The 22213-nt window shown below is 41.1% G+C and overlaps 1 protein-coding gene across 1 annotated transcript in view; it reads left to right on the forward strand.

The window, feature by feature from the left end:
• Positions 1 to 22213, forward strand: part of ENTPD1 (ectonucleoside triphosphate diphosphohydrolase 1) — a 100365-nt gene that overhangs the window by 66844 nt on the left and 11308 nt on the right. The window contains exons 3-7 of the mRNA XM_019639086.1: positions 4427 to 4544; positions 6401 to 6551; positions 8540 to 8699; positions 9377 to 9616; positions 10841 to 11098. Of these exons, the coding sequence (XP_019494631.1) occupies positions 4427 to 4544; positions 6401 to 6551; positions 8540 to 8699; positions 9377 to 9616; positions 10841 to 11098 (927 nt within the window). The remainder of the gene's footprint in view (positions 1 to 4426; positions 4545 to 6400; positions 6552 to 8539; positions 8700 to 9376; positions 9617 to 10840; positions 11099 to 22213) is intronic.

The following is a 22213-nucleotide window of genomic DNA, read 5'->3' on the forward strand; positions in this document are numbered from 1 at the left end:
ACCGCTCTCATTCTTTCATTCGAGTCAACAATTGTCTGTTGAATTCCTTCTTTGTGCCTAACATAGAGTAGAATGTACCATGGTGGATGCTGCATGTACCATGGTAAGCAAAACAGACCTGCCCTAATGTAGCTTACAGTCTGATAGGGAAGACAGACATTAATCAAATAGCCACATAAGTATGTAATTACATATTGTGGTAAATTCTGTCTTTAGAGGAAAATTACAGGCACTCTGAGACATGGATTAGGGGAGTAGAATCTAATCTGAGAAGGTCACAGATAACTGGGACTTCAGGTGAAGGGCTTTCTGGGCAAGAGTTCTGGAAGAAAAGCCACATGGCCCAGGGTAGGTGTTTTCTGAGTGAGCAGACTCAGAGGAGAGGGTTAAACATCCCACTTCTGCAGAGCCAGGAATAGAAGTAGGTCAACTGATGCACCAGTTTTCTCTTTCTTTCTACATCTAGGGAGACTGTTTCCGAAGCCTGGGCCTATGACATTTGTGCAGGTAGAATTATTTCCATCCTAAGGAGGGGCCTACCCAACCTCCACATGGCTTCCAGTCTCTGTGAGCTCAGGGTCTGTTGCCACAAATCTTTAAGTCTTCACCAAGGCCCTTACACTGGTGTGTTCGTGAACCAAGCAAAGCCATTTTGACGCTTTTTCCACCCCCACCCCAGACCACTGCTTCTGTTCACTCAACATAACTCGTGAAGATCAGTCATGATAAAATAATGTGCCTGATCAAAAAACTGGCTTAGAACAAAGTTGTGTGCATAGTAAGATTACAATTCTATACAAGTCACTATGCATTTTAAAAAGCCTAGAAAGAAAGAAAAATAACAATGATGTCTAGTTGGTAGAATCTTAAATGTCTTAATTCCTTCTCCATTTTCAAGATACTATTTAATAAACTTTTAGTACTCTTAAATTAGAAAGAGATATTGAAATAATAATATTAAGGAAACATCAGCTCTCTTCCTCACCACGCACATCTTTTTCTTTGATGTGAGGGACAACTCATGAGGGTTTTTAGAAATGTTTTAAATATGAGTCACAGAGAAATATTTGATTATGGGTGACAGCATGGCAAGGCACAGCACTTCTCAAAGCATTTCTGTGGGGTAGAGATTTTATTGAAAACAGAATTCTGTTTTCACTGAGTCTGGGGGATACCAGTTCAAACAAGGTTAAGCGGGTTTCTCTACTGTCAGACTTCCCTGAAGCACTCATTACCTCTCAGGCTCGTGAGCTCAGGAAGAGGAGAAAGCACACAGCACTCCCCAGACTTCTGGGAAGGTTTATTTGCCCAGATCCTTGCAGGCTTAGCACTCTCTGGAACAGTCATTGGACAATGCTGGTGTGGTGAAGAGAACAAAAGATGGTGGTTACCTGGGTTCTAGATAGATCTCCTAAGGCATTAAGTACCTGTGTCTATTAGGCAAGTTCTTGAATAGTTCTGGATACAGTTTCTCATCTACAAAATAAGATTAGATGGAATGAACTTCTAGCCCTAAAATGGGCCAGCTATGAAAAATGAGTGAATATGCTGACAGTTTTATAACAATGAGAGGCAAACTCCTAAAATTCTCAAACTGAAAATTTTCAGAAAATCCAGCTTTATCTGTCCCTCAAGCAGCAAGCAATGTCAGTTTTTTATTCTGCAAACCATTTTAGAAGACAAAAATATTTGGCACAATTCAACAGGGCAGCTAGTATCCCAGTCTGCCGTGTACACAAGGTGAAATGTCCTCACTCCCCCGTTAAGGTACCGCTACCCTCTTCTCAAACACTTGCCAAATGGAAGGTAGTAAAAGCTTTCATTTCTCAACCACCCCACCTGATAGAAGCAATGCTGGTTCCTTTGTTCTACTGGAAGAGTGACTTCCATGTCAACAAAGTCAGACTAGAACGTCCTCATTCCGGATAAAGGCTGCTTGCTGCTGTCTTTGATAATTTTTATCATATGCCAACTTTTATCATATGATAACTTCTATCATGTGCTGCTGTGGTTGGAACATTTTCTGGTAGGAAGATTTCAGGGGCCCTGCTAGGGAATAGCAGAATTTTTTCCTGTGTAACCCTTGAACCTCTGTCTCCACCCCAGGAGGTTTCCCACGGATTCGAAGGCTGCAGACCTCAGGGAGACCCCTCTCAGCTCACCGTGGTCACCACCTAAGCCAGTTCTTGGTTTCCTCTCACTGCAAGCCTAGCTGCAGAGGAGTCTGTCCAACTTGCTTCCTTGCTGTACCCAAAGCAAGTACCTCTCCAGCCCTTTCTTTATAAGGGCATAATGCTGATTACCAGAGGGAATGCCTCCCTGTGAGTAACAAGGCAAAGAACACTACGGAGGCTACGGATCCTCGAGCTGCCCAGTGATATCCCGGGTCTGTGGTGAAATGGAGTAAAACTTGACACCTCAATAGGCTCTACTTTTAGCTATTCCCAGAGGTCCAGGGAGGTCTCTCGAATCCTCGTTCTCGTCTTCCTTTTTCCCTGCACGGCCTTAGGTTCTTAGCATGTGATAAGACAATATGAGGGGATATATATAAAACAAATGCTGAATTGAGCATTATCACTGGCGGACCACACCTGGAGATCCACAGCTCAAATGCGCAGCAAAATGTGATGAGAGTAGTTGGCTCACACTTTAGAAGTGCTTCCTCTGTTTCACTTCCTTTTGCTCCCCTGCTTTCTTTCCTCTGTTTTTCTCTCTAGTATGAGGATGATAAATAAAAAGTCTATGTGCTTCTTACATGGCAGACATTGTTATTCAATCATGGTATTTTTTCTATTAAGCTCAGGGAAGTAATCAAAGATGAATATTAATTGATGAAAATGGACATTTGCCAATCTATTCCTAGGTAAATACCCCAAAGAAATGAGAGCTCATGTCTACAAAACGAAATGTACAAAAATGTCTCTGGCAGCTATATTCCCAATAGTCCCAGATTGGGAACAACCCAAATATCCATCAACAGTGGGGTGGATAAAAATATAGTATATGTGTATAATGAAATATTCTACAGAAATGGAAAGGACGAACTACTGATACACATAGTTTGAATGCATCTTAGAGACATAGTGTAAAGTGAAAAAAGTTAGACATAAAAGAGGCATACTATGTCAGCCCATTTATTTCAGGTCAAAAACAGGCAAAACTCACCCACGGTGATAGAAGTCAAGATAGTAGTTACCTGTGGGGAAAAATGACTGAAAGGGGCACCAGGAAGCCTTCTGGGGACCAGAAAATGTTCTGTATCCTGACATTGGTGGTAGTTTATATGGATGCAAGAATTCATTAGGATGCACACCTAAGATTTGCATGCTTTGCTATAATTATCTTTCATTAAGTGTTCCTAAAGGGGATGCGGATAAGAAAATTATTATCTAGCCCTTGCTCCTACATTTCTCTGTGAAAGGAACATAAAGTCTTGAGTCTCACCCTGATTCAAATCCAAGCTCTGTCACCCATTAACTGTGTCTCTTGAGTGAATTACATAACTCCTTTGTGCTTTAGTTTCTCACCTATGCAGAGGGGATAAAAATAGTCACTAATTTACAGCACTGTTCTGAGGGTTAAGTCAGATAATTCTTATAAAATGCTTCATATAACACCTGCCTGGTACCTTCACACTCATGAAATGTGAGGTGCGGACTCTGTTCTTCTCCCGTTCTCCTCTGACCACCCAGCTCTTACTCATGCTGTTTTTTGGCCTTTCCCCCTCCTTATTCTTCCTTCTTTTATTCTTCCTTTCATCTCCCCTTACTCTTAAGAGCCCGAAACATGAAGTTAAAACACACATCTCTTAAATCTTATGGAATACAATTTATAGTTATATTCGTAGTTAAAAAGCAAGCAAGTTTAGTATTTTCCTTGTCTTCCGAAGCTCAGACCACATACCAGACCAAATAAATTATACATCTGGGGGTGGGACATAGGCATCAGTAGACGTTGAAGCTCTCCCAGTGATTCTAATGATTTTGATGTGCATAGAAGTTTGGGAACTGCTAAATTAATAGCTTTCTATTCCCTTCATATTGTCTCAACCACTTCAGCATATGGTTCTGAATCTTGGCTGTGTATTAGAATCATCTGAGAAGCTTCTAAACACTGGTGCTCAGCACCCAGCCCCCACCCACTCCCGTTCCCCCTCTACCCCCACACACATAAGGCCTGGGTATTTCTAATGTGTAACCAGCATTAAGAGCCACTGTGTTAGAGTGGTTGGTATCCAGGTAGATCTCGTGATCAGGGCAACACCAGGCAGAACCCCCACCCTTGCCCTCCATGCTCCTCTTGAATTAAAATACTTTCTCTCATGGTTTTGAAACACCCCTGTCTTTGTCTTTTTTTTTCTGTTGTAAGCTGACTATGGAGAAGAACACTGTAATGCTGATAAATTCTTGGTTTGTTTTGCCCTCAGTATGGGATTGTGCTGGATGCAGGCTCTTCTCACACAACGTTGTACATCTATAAATGGCCAGCAGAAAAGGAAAATGACACAGGGGTGGTGAATCAGATAGAAGAGTGCCAGTTAAAAGGTAAGATGAAGGGAAAGGGAAGGGGAAGGGAAAGGGGGGACAGTGGGACATGAGAGTTATATGGCAAGTGGAACACATAAAAAAAAAACAAGTCAAGTGAAGAACATAGGGGAGCTGCTATTGTTATTTTATCATTACAAAAATAATATTGAAGTAAGTTCTTAATGATCGAGCCCTTGAAACATAAGCAAACTTAAAAATATTTGAGTACTAGTAACTCCCATCAACAGGACACTTCTATGAACCATGTACCAACCTAAGGACTAAAAGTGTGTCATTTCATGTTCACGATCTCCCTTTGAGGTATTATTATTCCCTTTTAAAAAAAATGAGGGCACTGAGGTTGAGAGACATTATGCCACTTGTCTAAGGTTGCTTGAGCTAGTAAGTAATGGATCTGACATTCAAACAGATCTATTCAACTCCAAACCCATGTTTTAGCTAGTGGTTCTCCAATTTGTATTGGCTTCAGAACCACGTGGAGGGGTTTATTAAAGCACAGATGCTGGGTCCCACCCATTTCTGAAGGCCAGGCTTTTTGAATTAAAACAGCTGTGAGTTAGAGCTGATTTTTCTCATTACAGTTAAGTGACCAGGCTGTTTAAAAACCTGTGAATGATATGGATAACATATCTGGATAATTATCTTTAAACCAAATCCTCACTATAATGCACTGATAGTGTAGATGTTTATCTTAAAGTGAACAGAAATTGTTAAGTGTTAATTTCAAAAAGCTTAAGTAATCTTGGCTCTAATCCTCTCCATAGCAAAAATTAGTTTTGCTCTAAAACTGGAAAAACCGTTTTACTGGCGAGGCAGAGTATCAGAGTGGAAAATATACTGAGGAGATGTGGATTCTATTCCTATTTCTTCTGACAAATGAAGAAACTTGTTCAGAAATTTTAGGGGCCTGGCCATCATCACATAGCTTGTTGGTTAGTAGCAGTTCCTATCTTTCCAGTAAAAGCCAATGTGCCTGGTGCTTATTTTAATTTTCATTTTAAATGTCATCTTTTTTTTATATCTTCCAGGAATTAGTGTTGTTAATTACACCTTTGTGGAAGAAACATAAAAAAGTAGCTCTATAGAGTAGTATTTATAAGATTGCTATTAAAATCTGAGAGAACCTGTAGGGAAGGTTATGCAATTGAATGTGAAAATTGCACCATCCAGTGGCAACATTATTGAACAGCAGACAGACCCAGCCCGAGGTCTGAAAATAAGCCCTACCAAGGTTATTTATTATGTTGGTTTAGTGATTACCCTCTAAGTACAGCAAACTAATATATATCACATCAAGAAATTGTCTTCTTGGGCCGGCGAGTGGCGCGTTGGTTAAGAGCTGGCTTGGGATGCCAGGGGACCCCGGTTCAGATCCCACATATGAGGGCCAGTGACACTGCCCTCTACAGCTAAGATGCTGAACAACAGCTCAACCTGGAGCTGGGTTGCCGTGAGTCGCTGGTGACGCGTAGGCTGCAGCCCCTCTGCAGTGGGTTGCCATGGGCTACCGTATGTAGCCAGCAGCCAGCGTGAGTGGCCAGCAGCTGCAGTGAGCGGCCATCCAGAAGCTGGCGACTGATCTGCCTTGCCCGGGAAGAGCGCACTTGGGCCAGTGAAGCAACGTCCTCCACAACTAGACTGAAGAACAAAAAGGACAGCAACTTGTCTGTTCCCCTCCCCCCAATTCCCCAGCACTGTTCCCATCCCCCAATTCCCCAATAAAAATCTAAAAAAAATAAAAATCTAAAATTCTTGAATTTTATCAGAAAACACGAGTATTTTGCTGTAATATTATCAAGGTATATTCTATACTTTTAAAAAATATTGTCATCTGCTTCTACATCTTTTCCTAGGTCCTGGAATCTCAAAATATGCTCAGAAATTAGATGAAATAGGCACTTATCTGACTGAATGCATGGAAAGAGCCAGGAAAGTGATTCCAAAGTCCCGGCACCAAGAGACACCTGTCTACCTGGGAGCCACGGCAGGCATGCGGTTGCTCAGGTATAGCAAGTAGCGTGTAGGGACCAAGAGCCGCTGGGAGTCAGGTTTGGCAATGCAGGAGGCTCTGAAGTCATGGAAGGGAGTGCCACGCTTCCCTAACACCCCAAATTCTGAATATCCTCAATGTCTGCACCTAAGAAAGAAAACCTCAATAAGTGGGCCAAACTCCCCAACTCTTAGTATGTGTAACTTTGGGAGTTTAAGTATGTTTAAAAAGCTCTCTTGCCCTTCTCCCCACAGGGAATTCATGGGGGTGAGAGAAAGGTTGAGCCTATATACTCTGCGATTTGGGGCTACAGATTTAGCCATTCGTTATCTGGGAGGGGGGAAACCAGAGGAGACTCACAATATCCCAAGACACAAATAATCACAACTAGCACATTTTATTGGTCACTACTTAGTTCTTGTGTGCATTATTTGTTCATTTATTCATTCATTCATTCATTCATTCATTCATTCATTCATTGTACATTGACTGCCTTCTCTGTCCCAGGATATGAAAGTAAGTGACTTCAGTCCTCAAGGAGATCAGGGTTTCAATACAGGGTGATCAATTTTTTAATAGGGGAATGCTCAGAGCCGCTACAGGAAGGAGCACACTTTGCCTTGCCCAGTATGGGAGGAAGTCAGGAGGATTTACCAGAAGAGGGGATATGTGAGCTGAATCATGAAGGATGAATTGGAGGGTGGGGGAAGGGCATCATAGGCAGAGCAGACACACATTCCATAATCTATGTTTATCCAGCACCCGTTATGTGTCAGGCACTGTTCTAAGTGGTAGGGATACAGTGAAGAGGACAAAGTCCCTGGCTTCCTGGAGCTTTGTGTTCCAATAGATGTGAAAAGACAGGAATGTGTGAAAGCCCAGGGCATGTTCAGAAGACATAGGGTGCATATAGTAAAATAATAATAATAATAATAATAATGTTTGTATTTGTTGAGTTCTTACTATGTTCTTATCAGTGTGCTTTAATTTAATCATAATAACTAGATGAAGTGAGAGTTATTACTAACTATTGTTAACCAATAAGGAAGCTATGGCTTACAAATGTTAAGTAACTCATCCAAAGTCACACACCTGGTAAGTGGTAGAGCCAGGATTCTGAGGGGGATTCTGAGAAGGCAGGGTCTAGATCACAAAGTGCCTTGTAGGCCATGCTAGGCAGTTTGGAGTTTATCTGGGACATAATGGAAAGCCATTAAATGATGATACACAACTGGTAACACTGGTAGAGAAGGTGGGTTGGAGCGGAGGAAAACTAGGGAAAAGGGGCCAGTTTGTAGGGTATGGAAGTTATGCAGATGTGAAATTATAGGGGTCTAATGCCAGTTGGAAGGCAGCATCCTCTGGTCCAGAGGCTCTCAAAGTTGAGTAGCTTACATCTTGGAAGCAATTGCATCCCATCTTCATTATGAAATTCCTGGAAGAGTCCCCCTTTAGGTCTCAAGGTCTCAGACCCAAGAACTGAGGCTCAAATGAGAAAGATTTTTTCCCAGTCTGGCACCAATGGAGGTTGAGTATTTGTCCCAGGACATTTGCCACCTGATGTCCCCTAGAGCCCTAATTAAGAACTTCAAGCAGAACCTGGGTCTATAACCAGCTAGGAGCCACTAGCAATGGCTAATGTGGCACACATTAGCTCTGGGTGTGGTGATCAAACAATACCCAGCTACGACCGCCACAGTAATTAAAATTACTTTGATAATCTTTTGGATCCAGGGAATAACAACGAAAATGGTATTTTAGGAAAACCAGCCTATTCAGGGATTTGAAGGATTTGGATTTGGAGAGAAGGGGCTAAAACATAGTTGTACCTCACCCAAAAGGGGGGCCCCTCAGATAGCCATGTGTGGGTATCTCCATCTCTCTTGTTTATTCCAGTGAGTTATGATTCACTTCTTGGGAGAGCTGACTAAAAGCTGTGGTTGAAATGGGTAGTTGCAGTTATTAAAACAAAACTGGTAACCTCAGCTCTTCCTTTGTGTAGCGAAGAAAACGAACAGTCGGCGTACATGGTCCTGGCTAACGTGACGCAGAGCCTCAGCAAATACCCCTTTAACTTCCAGGGTGCCAGAATCATCACTGGCACAGAGGAAGGTGCCTATGGCTGGATTACTATTAACTACCTGCTGGGAAAATTCACTAAGGTGATTATCTCACAGCACCCATGGGGGTGACTCCCTGGGGGTGAATGCCATTGCTATCGCAGGCAATACCTGGATTGCTAGCTAGAGTGAATGATGGATGAATGAACAAGTTAATTTACCCCCACATTTGCAAGGGTCACCAGAGGTAAAAATATCTTACAGGAATTTTTACTATTGGAGAATAAGGAAGCCATATCTTCACTTCAGAGAGACATAAAGAAAATTTAAAATCTGTCATTATTTGCCTCGTGCGATGTACCTTGTACTATGCTAAGAACTTTTCATGTACTGTATGATTTCATCTTCAGAACAACCGTATAAGATGTTCTCTGATTTTAGAGCCCCAAATTGAGTCCTAGAAAAGGTTAATTATTCTGCTCATGGTTATACAGCCAATGAGCAAATGAGTGAGGATTTGAACTTGAGTTTTTCTGCCCCCAAATCCCTTGTTCTTAAACGCTTACTATACTGCTTCTATATTGCAGCAGTCTGAGCTATGTCTTTGAAGCCCCTCTTTTCTTGCTGTTGATCTGATGTGGATTCCGGAACCTCCAGAGAGCTTTGTGTCACCATTATGCCCCTGCTCCTCCACATTAGGAAGTCCCTGAGTCCAAGAAATAGTGTGAAAAAGGGGGTGTCCAGAGACTTCTACCACTGATAACTGTATTCTCTTTCAGAAATTGAGGTGGTTCAACCTGATGCCAAATGAAAATGATAGTCAGGAAACATATGGAGCTTTAGACCTTGGGGGAGCCTCTACGCAAATCACTTTTGTGCCCCAAAACCAGACTATTGAGTCTCCACAGAATGCTCTGTACTTTCGTCTATATGGCAAGGACTACAGTGTATATACGCACAGCTTCTTGTGTTATGGGAAGGATCAAGCGCTCTTGCAGAAACTGGCCAAGGACATTCAGGCGAGTATAACTGAATCCAGAGCTGCCTTCCCCACATCTGGGCTGCCAGCCCCCACATCCTGTTGTTTTCTCTTTCTACTTCAGTAATTGATCTGAAGTTGATTACTGTACTTTCCAAACCTTTTCAGGCAGTTTATCTAAGTACATCTGGTAGACCCTTATGAATTGCCCATCCAGACATCACCTCATATGTTTGTTTACTGCACTATCTCCAAGGACACGACTCAGATCCTTTCTTGGGAAATGACTTCTCACTCCTGTGTTGACAATGGAAATTACATGCCAGAGTATTGTTGCAGGAGAGGGTGTGTGCAATTTATAACTTCTTTACCACTTTTTAATCTCCATTGCCTACAAACCACAGAAAACAAGAGTTGTTAGACACAACCTGGCGAGGAGGAGAAGAAAACACTTCAGGGGAAACACAAAGTTTATTGATTAACACCTCAAATCGTGTCCCCAGATGCTTTCTGCATTTTGAAGGCAAGAAAAACTAAACATATTTGAAATCATGCGAGTACCAGACACACCCTGATAAACAAACACAGAGCAAGGATGTCACCTCCAGCTGTTCCCTGTCTCCACTGAAAGGACAACAAGTTTTCTGCTCTCCTTCAAAGTGCACTTCGGTTCTCAGAAGCACTGTCCATAAGATGAGGGCTGCTGAGATGCCTACTGAGCCCCAAGGCTCCATTAAGCCTCTAATCCACAGTAGTCCCCTTTCTTCTCTTGAACATGTTGGGTATGGGTTAAAAACCCATTTTGATACTCCTGGCTTAAATAATCTAAGGCACTTCCAGATCTTGGAGCATCTGACTTTTTGCTTGGAGGTGGGGGTAGGGACATAGGCCGACTCCTGAAGAACTACCCCAGGCTCAGAATTCTGAGAGCTTTGAGAGTTTTCTTTATGACTCTGCTTCTGACCTATGCGATTCGAAATAAGCATTAGGGAATAATCCAAATTAATGGCATTTCTGAGCCCAGCTTGAATTCTATTACCTTCTATGAATAGAGAGAGTTCATTTATATCTGATACCACTTGTGGTGCCTGTTATTCAAATTTGACTATTCCCAAGGTGGAAAAGGGAAGGTCAGAGGCATACTGACGATGCTAGTGCTGAGTGCTAGGATGTTGTACAATCCCTACACATTAATGAAGTCAGACTGGTGCTTTTGTACCCAAAACACTTGCATATGACCCCTTCAAATGATTTTTCTATACAGGGTACAGCCAGAATCCTCAAGGACCCATGTTTTAACTACGGATACAACAGAGTAATGAATGTAAGTGAACTTCGTGACAGTCCCTGCACCAGGAAATTTAAGACGACTCTTCCATTCTATATGTTGGAAATCCAGGGCACTGGAAACTTTGAACAATGCCAGCAAAGCATCTTTAAACTCTTCAACACCAGTCACTGCCCTTACTCCCACTGTTCCTTCAATGAGATTTTCTTGCCACCACTCCACGGGCAATTTGGGGTAAGTTTGTGAAATGATGAGGTATATTGGTTAGGATGATTTGGGCTGCAAGTTATAGAATGTGTGCCTACAAAGAGTTTAAGTAATAAGATGTATGGTTCTCTCACATGATAATAAGCCTTGAGATAAATAATTCAGGGTTAGTTCTTTGGCTTCATAATGTGAGGACTTGGGATCAGCTTTTCCATTATCTTCTTGTGATGGTAAGATGGCAGCTATGCTCTAAGCGTTATGTCTTTACATGGAAAGCCAAAGAGGGAAATGGAAGTTTCTCTTGTATATGTCTTCAATTATGCAGAAGAGCAACAAACATCTTTACAGATGCCATTGGATAGAATTTGGTGAAATGTACACCTCTAAACCAATCTATGATAAAGGGGAATGGATTACTGTGGTTGGCTTAGACTAATCATTGTTTATCCTCTGGAACTGGATATCCTGAGCACATTGCTTTCTTCTACCTGAGTAAAATCAGGGATCTGTAAGCCAGAAGAAGGGGGCTGGCTGTTTGGTCGGCACCCATTAGGATCTGCCACGTCTGAGGAGGTGGCTTCTTAGATGTCAGAGAAGGAGAAAACAGCAGTTAGATGTCTCGGCTAGGGTTTTCTCCTCTAGAAAGACATTTAGGAAGTATAAACTTAGGAAACCCCAATTCCAAATTCCTTCTTTTCTTAGTTACTCCAAAATAAAATATTTGGGCAGAGGAATAAGAAGTGACCCTTGATGTGCTTAACTCATTATTCAAATTTCATGTTTTGGTCCCGGAGACCAAGCATTACTGTAATCGTAATTTAGTAGTATATTGCATGATTAGCTACCATCAATCAAGTGCCAGTTATTGACTAAGCACTATATAGACATTATCTCACTTAATCACTTAAAATATCATTCAAAGAAACAAGGGCTTTGGTCTGCCTTCACACTCTCCTCTTTTTCAGAAAACAGATCAGCATGTGAGGAGGGAAGTTTAACTCTCCTCCAGGACCCCAGCCCATAGATGTCATAGAAAGAGCTCCCTGGAGAAAGCACAGGCTCTGTAGTAATCTTACCTGGTTTTAATCCTGGCTTTGCCCCTTGTGAACTATGTGAGCTCTTCATCCTTTGGTCTCTGGGAAAACAACAATGGGCAAAGTAATCTGCGCTTAACCTTAACCATGGCTCAGACCATGGTTTCCCCTCCCCTTAAGGTTCCTGAGGAAAACACATGACAAGAAAATGACTGGCAGAGTAATACTTGGTTACTGGTTGGCTCTAAACCCAAATTCAGAACAAACTAGAACCTGACCTGGATGCCCTATAGCTGAACTGGCATTGGCTGCCCATGTTGGGCTTTTTTAGGCCAAGGCCCTTGCCTTGGATCCAACTACCAGAAGAGAAAGGAGGGTGCCCCCAAGGGGAGGAGGGTGGCCAGGGGTGCTGGGGACAGCCAGTGGCTCTTTCCATTCCAGTCACTGCTAGGAAGTACATCTGAAGGAGAAGAAATATACTCTTGTGTGTTGACTTTTTAACTTTTCTGAAAGCTTTGCCTCCTGGAAAACATGGCCCAATTTTTGCCTTCAAGCTGGAGTAAACGCCTCCTACTTGAGGGGTGGAGTGGGATGGTGGTGAAATTTCTTGCCTTTAAATGTGATTCCTCCAACCAAGATTGGGAGAGGCCAAGTTGGAAAGGGGTGGGAGAGCCTTGAATTTCCCCTGGAGGGGAAGTTTTTGTTTTGTCCGTTAGTCTTTCCTAGAAATTGTTCTTCTCACAGCCTTCTGAAACTCGATTTGGCTCTCTCCTTAGATTAGCTCATTGTCTTCCTCTTTGCAGGATCTTTCTTCTTTGAATATAGCCCTCAGGGTCAGTACTGTACCTGTACCTCTATTCCTGCTTTGGCAGTTTCTTTCTGTTTCAATTTTTTTTGACCCCTTTGTAATTTCTCCCTAAATCCTAAAGATTTTTTAAAAATCTGTTTCCTCACTTATGAAATGAGGACAGGAATACCTATCTCATTGCTAGCTAGGTATGAGTGATAAGCCAGACAAACAGAGGTGGACTGATGAATGTCTTAACCAGGTCTCTGGGAACAGAGGGTCTGATTTGTAGCATTTGCCAATTGGCATGGTGTAAGTACTCCCCCAATGGCCTGTTTTAAGCTATTAACATGACATCAACTGGATCACAATACTCCTGAAATTTTAACAATTAGCTCTCATGAATAGGTAAGTGCCAGCTTCAAAATACTACTGGAAATAATGAAGTGAAAGAAAAACTAACATGGGCTGGCCGAGTGGCGCGTTGGTTAAGAGCTGGCTTGGGACGCCAGAGGGCCCTGGTTCGGATCCCACATATGAGGGCCAGTGACACTGCCCTCTACAGCTAAGATGCTGAACAACAGCTCAACCTGGAGCTGGGCTGCCGTGAGTCGCCAGCGACGGCGTAGGCTGCAGCCCCTGTTGCAGTGGGTTGCCATGGGCTACCGTGTGTAGCCAGCAGCCACCATGAGTGGCCCTCAAGCCACCATGAGCGGCTGTCCAGAAGCTGGCGACTGATCTGCCTCACCCTGGAAGAGCACAATGATGGTGCCAACTTGGACCAGTGAAGCAACGTCCTCCACAACTAGACTGAAGAACAAAAGGACAGCAACTTGTCTGTTCCCCTTCTCCCAATTCCCCAGCGCTGTTCCCATCCTCCAATTCCCCAATAAAATCTTAAAAAAAAAAAAAAGAAAAACTAACATATCGTAGCACCAGGTGGGCCCATATAAAGTTTAATTCCTTCTCCTAACAGATCTCATTCTAGACTGTTACTCCAGCAACACAAAAACCTAGTTGCATTTTCATTATTTCCAAAAGCAGTTAGCCTGGGTCTTCTCAAGCCACAGAGAATTTGCAAGGAGGGAATTTTTGCCACAGCTGCAGTCAGCCCTGATGATATAATTCTTATTTTGTAAGCTGAGTATTAAAAACTGTCAATACTCTTGTCAATTTGGCTACACCGTGGCTTTGGTTGCTAGACAGAATCCCATTTGTAGGCAAATTAAAAACACCAAAAAGAAAGAGGGAACATCTGTGGACAATTACTTATGTGGTAATTTAGGAATTTTTTAAAAGATCACATTGTATCATTTATATAAACAAGAAAGGGTATAAACAAATTCAATAGGGAACTGGAATTGAAGAACATTAAAATTGATTTATATATGTATACATACATATATATACATACATATACATGTGTGTGTTTGTGTGTGTATTTAGCTTTGAGCTTCCTAGTAGCCAAGGGGGAAAATAAGACATAATCTGATACACGATTTTCATTATACCAGCATAGCAGGTCCTAGGCCAAAGCAGAGCTATTCCAAAATTGAATCCCAAGGATATTTTATAAAATAATTTTATTAGACAATATCTTTGACAATTTTTAAATTGCAATTTAAAATATCTTTTAGCAACTTTAACCCAGAGGCATAATATTAAAAAGCCAACTCAGTGATAGCAATTCTGTGATGGACTGAGTCAATATAGGTTTTTGATACTCATCTCGATAGAAGGAAAGAATTCAGAGTAGCTGGAAGAGGGGAGAGACATAATCTTCAAACCATTTTTCATAAATATTGATTATCCATGCTAGCAATTGAAAGAAGACTGAGGGGCTGACCTTCTGAGGGTATGTTCTCTGAAGATGGCCTAGAGTGTTCCTAGTCTGAGTTGTTGCTTAAATAGGAACACACAGGCTATAGACAGCAATCAAGTAAAGGAAGTAAAAGACACCAATATGGAAATTAGGGCGCTGATCTCAGCGGGAGGGCATCCCACCTGCACCTAAAGGCAGAGTTAGCAATTCCTAGAGTAAGCCAGCATTTCCCTCAAGAGGTGGACTTTGGGTCGGTTCTGGCAAAAGAACATCTGATGGATTGAATCTCCAAAGTCCTACTCCAAGAGTAGGATCAGGATGATTTTTTTCTTAAAGATATTTAAAGAGTACCTACCACAGCCACAGGATGAAACTTAGTGTGTGTCCTCGAACCATCTGATTTTGAACAGTGTATCTTCCTGGGGTATTAAAAGAAGATCGTTTTTGTCATTCAGCATAATTATTGGGATAAAGGTGGAAGCATTATGAATAAGGTTAAAGTTTCTTATTCATTATACAATATATGTAAATCAAGGAAAAAATTCACGCTAAACCCTATTGTTCCATCCCATTAACACTTTATTTTTCTGGGTTCAATTCCAGTGCATGTTGGTATAAGCAATAGCCCACTCTATGAGAGACTTTTCCAAGGGATTTAAGAGGTCAGCTTAGATAGCAAACCCAACCAAGTGGATTTCTGAAGAACATATACAGACAAGAAAACTACCATTTAGGCCCTGGCACATGGAAGACTTTCAAAAACGATTGACAGGTAGATGTAAAGAAAAAAAATGAATATAATATGAATGAACTGGTCCTGGAGCAGGGGAAGAGAAATAGATGACCTTATTCTGGAGCTCAACTGCCTAAGAAAGAAAGATGAATAGTTACATTCCCAGCTCAGACAGCAGGTTTCACACTTGATTCTAATTCTAAGATTTGGTCTCCACTGTGGCTACAGAGAAATTGTGTGTGTGTGTGTGTGTGTGTGTGTGTGTGTACACACACATATATGTATACATATATATACTTTTATATATGTGTATATACACATATACATACATATATGTGTATATATGAGGCCTGACAATTAAGTTTGTGTACTTGTTGCAACAATGTTGCTAACCTTTTTTGATATCAGAGGGATTATTCATTAGGAATTTGTACCAACTGAACAAACAGTTAACCAAGTTTACCATTTGGAAGTGCTGAAAAGGCTGCATGAAAAAGTTAGACGACCTGAACTTTTCGCCAGCAATTCATGGCTCTTGCATCACAACAATGCACCAGCTCCCATGGCACTGTCTGTGAGGGAGTTTGTAACCAGTAAACAAATAACTGTATTGGAACACCCTCCCTACTCATCCAGTCTGGACCCCAATGACTTCTTTCTTTACCCAAAGATAAAGGATATTGAAAGGAAGACATTTTGATGACATTCAGAACATCAAGGGTAATACGATGACAGCTCTGATGGCCATTCCAGAAAGAGTTCCAAAATTGCTTCTGAAGGGTGGACTAGGTGCTGGCATTGGTGCATAGCTTCCCAAGGCGAGTACTTCGAAGGTGACTGTAGTGATATTCAGCAATGAGGTATGTAGCACTTTTTCTAGGATGAGTTCGTGAACTTAATTGTCTGATCTCATATACATATATATAAAAGTAACATGATTATCTTAGAAATTTAAAATAATATATAAAGGAGAGGGGACTTAAAACATTACTTCAAATTTGATTCAGGTGTTTATAAGAGAGGTCTATATTTATTTTATTTTCTATTCCTTATGTAATATTAATAGTATTATTCCATGATTGCATATTGCTTATTTGACTCTGTTTTGAGAGAGGACTCTCAATCATTACCTGCACAGTCAAGAGAACATCTAAAGCAAAATATTGAGGCTGTCTAGACCAGTCATTCTCTGTGTGTGTGTATGTGTGTTAGGAAATTTACCATTTTAACTACTTTTAAGTGTACAGTTTTGTGGCATTAGTACATTTACTTTATTGTGCAACCATCGATCACCCATCTGTAGAACTTTTTTTTTAAAGATTTTTATTGGGGTATTGGGGGGATGGGAAGAGTGCTGGGGAATTGGGGGAAGGGGAACAGACAAGTTGCTGTTGTTTTGTTCTTCAGTCTAGTTGTGGAGGACGTTGCTTCACTGGCCCAAGTTGGCAGCATCATTGCGCTCTTCCCGGGCAAGGCAGATCAGTCGCCGGCTTCTGGACGGCCGCTCACGCTGGCTGCTGGCTACACACGGTAGCCCATGGCAACCCACTGCAGCAGGGGCTGCAGCCTACGCCGTCGCCGGCGACTCACGGCAGCCCAGCTCCAGGTTGTTCAGCATCTTAGCTGTAGAGGGCAGTGTCACTGGCCCTCATATGTGGGATCGAAACCGGGGCCCTCTGGCATCCCAAGCCAGTTCTTAACCATCGTGCCACTCGGCCGGCCCTCTAGAACTTTTTCATCTTCTAAAACAGAAACTCCTCCTATTAGACAAAACACTGACTCCCTGGTCTTTTTTCCTCTCAGCCCCTGGCAACCATCATTCTACTGTCTATCACTGTAAATTTGACTATTCCAGGTACCTCATATAAGTAGAATCATACAACATTTATCCCTTTGGACTGATTTATTTCACTTAGCATAAATATCCTCAATAGATGGGTCATTCTTAACTCTTCAAAGGATCATAAGACTCTTTGAAGAATGTGATGAAAGCTAAGGATTGTCTAAGCAGGAAAATGCACATATAAAGGTATTCCAACATTTTTGCATAAAATTTAGAAGACATCATGATCCCTTGAGGTGGACCTATGAACCCCACATTACAGCCTTTAATCTAGAACAAAAAGTACATAGAAACTAGAGATTAAAGTAGAACTATGAGCCCAAGCAGGGCAGTGGCTGGGAATGAATGCCACACAAGTGTCAGAGGTCAAGTCTAGTTTGAAGTATGGGAAGCAAATACAGACACAAATGCCAGAGACAAATGACCCTGTAATTGATGCTACTCTTGCCTCTAAAATGCTTCCTGCCAGGGCAGAGCCCACCTCCTATCTGGTAATGCGAACTAGAAAAGCAGGTTAAAATGAGTAATCATGTTAGAATGGGGGTTAGGGGAACATATCAAGTGGTTAATTTGGAGGCAGAGTCTTTAGACTGTAATTCCTGTTCCTTCTATGACTACAAATGCTTAATTTAAACTTTTTTCCAAAGTACTTTCAATATGTTTTTTATCTGAGCTTTGGAAAATGATTTCACAAACCCTTTTTATTCCTTTATGGACAAATTTGGCTTTCAGTTAACTTTCTGGATTTGTTTCCCTGGAAACCTGATAAAGGTAGAATGTCAGTTATATTACCAGGCAACAGTTCTCATGATAAAAATGGCCCCTGAAATAAATTGCATCTTGTCTGGAAGAAATTATAAATGAGCCATGCCTTCTTTGTGGGCTTCTCTAATGTGCATAAAGGCTCTCTATATAATATGTGGGGTATGTAACAAAAAGCTTTCTTTTTTATAGCACTCGGTACCATCCATCATACCATCTGTTATTTGTTGGAGTTCTGCTGCCTTCCACTAGAGGGCAGGGATTTTCATCTGTTTTGATCACTGCTTAGAACAGTTGGTACTCAGTAAATATCTGTTGAATGAATGAATGAATGAACGAATGAGTAATATGCTGTGAAAAGTCAAGGAAGAGGTGGAATAAAAAAAAAAGGCTACTGATTTTGGCAGTTAGGAGCTTACTGTTGATTTTAATTAGTACAGTTTCAGAAGCCATGTCAGAGTGGACAAAGGGCTCCCTGGGAGATACTCCAAAGTTGGGGGAGCAGGGAGGAAGGTGGGTAATTGATATCACAAAAACAAGAAAAAATTTGAGAGAGGGTACTGAAACCAAGTCGATTAAACTGAACAGGAACACATGTATTACATTTCTATGTAGGTTAAAATTGCACAAATTTTGGCTGGCAAAAATGTGTAGTCTTTACAGGGAGACATGTTTGTCTCCTCCACTATATCCTGAGGCCCTAGAAGGCAGAGACAGTGTATTTTTCCATTTTTGCGCCTGCCAGAGTGCCTAGAATATTGTATATTCTCAGTAAAAGAACTCTAGTATTTGGAATTCTAGTATAGGGAGAGGACCAGCATTCCCAGAAGCCTTGAGGTGGGAAAGAATGAAGCATGTTCAGAGACCTGCAGGCATTATATTGGGTCATTGGAAAAGTCATGATGCATGTTTGCAACAGATGGCACTAGTTCATTTTTAGAAGTACTAGAGTCATTTGCATCTATGTTATTGCTATGTCATTTGACAGCTGACAGTTCTAGCTTTGTTCTGTAAAAAAATTGAACGATTTGGTTGAGTTTTGGAGATTTTACAACAAGTTGAAGATGGAAGACCAAACTGCATTTTCACCATATTTTACTGTTTTACTTCCATAATGGAAGAACGTGTGTCGAGCTTGTGAAAAGTTGCATAAAGTTTACGGTGATAATGCTCTACAAGAACATCAGTGCCAATGATGGTTCATGAAATTCCATGCTGGTGATTTTGATCTCAATGACGCTCCTCAGTCAGGGAGGCCCACCGAGGTTGATAACAACAAAATAAATACATTGATCGAGTCAAACCCACGTTACACGACACGAGAGATTGCAGAAACATTGAACATTCATCATTCAAGTATTCAAGACCACCTGAAGAAGCTGGGATACATAAGCAAGCTCAATATTTGGGTTCCAAATGAACTCAAAGAAGTTTATTTGACGGCACATATAAACATCTGCAATATGCTCATTAAACGTGAGGGAAACGATCCTTTTTTGAAGCGACTGATAACTGGTGATGAGAAGTGGATTGTTTACAACAATGTGGTGCACAAACAGTCTTGGTCCCAACATGATGATTCGCCACAAACGACATCAAAAGCAGACATTCTTCAGAGGAAGATTATGCTCTGTGTGATGGGATTTTAAAGGTGTTGTGTTTTTTGAGCTCCTACCAAGGAACCAAACAATCAATTTGAATGTGTAGTGTCAGCAATTTGACAGTTTGAACAATCCATCATCCAGAAACATCCAGAACTTGTTAACTGTAAAGGAGTTGTGTTCCATCGCGACAACGTGAGACCACACACAAGTTTGCTCACCCGTCAAAAATTATTGGAGCTTGGGCCAGCTGAGTGGTGCGTTGGTTAAGAGTTGGCTTGTGATGCCAGAGGCCCCGGTTCGGATCTCACATATGAGAGCCAGTGACACTGCCCTCTACAGCTAAGATGCTGAACAACAGCTCAACCTGGAGCTGGGCTGCCGTGAGGCGACAGCCTAGGCAGCAGCCCCTGTGGCAGTGGGTTGCCATGGGCTACCGTATGTAGCCAGCAGCCAGCGTGAGCGGCTAGCAGCCGCCACGAGTCGCCGTCCAGAAGCCGGCGACTGATCTGCCTCCCCTGGGAAGAGCGCAATGATGGTGCCAACTTGGGCCAGTGAAGCAACATGCTCCATAACTAGACTGAAGAACAAAAGGACAGCAACTTGTCTGTTCCCCTTCCCCAATTCCCCAGCGCTGTTCCCATCCCCCAACTCCCCAATAAAAATCTTAAAAAAAAAATTATTGGAGCTTGGATGGGATGTGTTGCCACACGCACCATACTCACCTGACCTTGCGCCATCAGACTGCCACTTGTTTCGCTCTCTTCAAAACTCCTTGCATGGTATAAAGTTCAATTCATATGAGGCTGTAAATCAACACCTTGTTCAGTTTTTCGCAAATAAAGACAGGTCGTTCTACGAACGAGGAATTATGAAGCTCACTTAAAGATGGCAAAAGGTTATCGAACAAAACAGGCAATATATCATTGATTGATCTTTGTTCTTTATATAAACAAATGACCTTTGAAAAACATAGACAAAATATGTCATGACTTTTCCGACAACCCAGTAGTTCAGTGGGCTCCCATGTGGACCAGGCAGGAGACTTGCCTCTTATATTCTAGAAGCTTCTCCCCATGCTTAAAGATAATTTTTTTGATCTTCAGATGACTTTGTTTGAGGTTTATGATCCATAAACTCTTAATTCTATAGTGCAGGAAAATGGTGGAAGACTGAGGATGAAGATATGGTTCAGGGGTTTGGAAAGAAAATAATTCCAGGCTTTGGAAGAAATGAATAACCCTGTTTGGGTAAGCATATTTGAGTAAAGGCCATTTCTGAGACTCACAGAAAATAAAATGTATTTTAAGTTCTAGGGTAAAAAAAAAAATTTACCTCCTACAGTTGGAAAGTGATCCAACCTTTTGAAAGAGAATCTGACAAGATATGCATGGATATTTAAAATATGTCACCGCCATTTTTAAGATTGAGGTCTAACATAACTCCAGTAAAATGTGCACATTTTAAAAATAAGTTTTCATTTTTCAATTACAGTTGACATACAATATTATATTAGTTTCAGGTGTACAACATAGTGATTAGACATTTATATAACTTACGAGGTGGTCACCTGATAAATCTAGTATCCATGTGACACCATACATACTAATTACAATATTGTTGACTATATTCCCTATGCTGTACTTTACACCCCCCAGTGTGCACATTTTAAGGCCACAGCTTGATAGTTTTTAAGGGACACACCTATGAGCCTATCATCTAGGTGAAGATACAGAACATTCCCAATACCCTAAAAAGCTTCTTTGTCCACTTTCCCCATTGATAATCCCCCCTCCAAAGACAACCACTGCTCTAACATCTATCACCATAGATTAGTGTTGCCAGTTCTTGAAATCAGTGTGTATTATTTTTTTCTGACTTCATTCACTCAGTATTGTCTGAGATTTATCTATGTTATTGCATATAACAGTAGTTTATTCTTTCATTTCAATGTAGTATTCCTTTGCATGAATACACTAAAGTTTATCTAGTCATTCTATAGCTAATGGATATTTGCGTTGTTTGCAATTTGGGCTATTAAGAACTGCTGTATGAACATTTTTTCATGTCTTTTAGTGGATATTTCCACTTATAAAATATATTTACCGTCTGATCAAACATTTTACCCCAAGAAATTATCCCAAGGCAAAGGTACATTGTGGCATGTTTATAACAGTGAAAATTTAAAAAGCCTAAAAACTCATGAATATGGGATTATTTAAGTAAATTACAATAGATCCATACATAGTAGTAACCTTTTATAGCCATTTAAATGGGTAAGGTAGAAATGTGCCCATGATGTATTATAATCAAATGAAAAAAAGCAGGATTATAAAAAATATGATATCTAGTATGATCACATTTAGGTAAAAACATATACATAAGTTTTAATATTTGACATACACTGACCTTCGTATATATTTGCTGCAGCTATTAAACAGTATATTGTTCAGTGTGTTTTTCTCTAGGGATGGTTAGATTAAGGAGAGACTTTCATTTTTAATTTGTAATAATTAAATTCTATACAATAAACATCTGTTACCCATTTTGAAGGAAAAGA

This window comes from Hipposideros armiger, unplaced genomic scaffold (assembly GCF_001890085.2).
Source record: "Hipposideros armiger isolate ML-2016 unplaced genomic scaffold, ASM189008v1 scaffold_42, whole genome shotgun sequence".
Classification (NCBI taxonomy): Eukaryota; Metazoa; Chordata; class Mammalia; order Chiroptera; family Hipposideridae; genus Hipposideros; species Hipposideros armiger.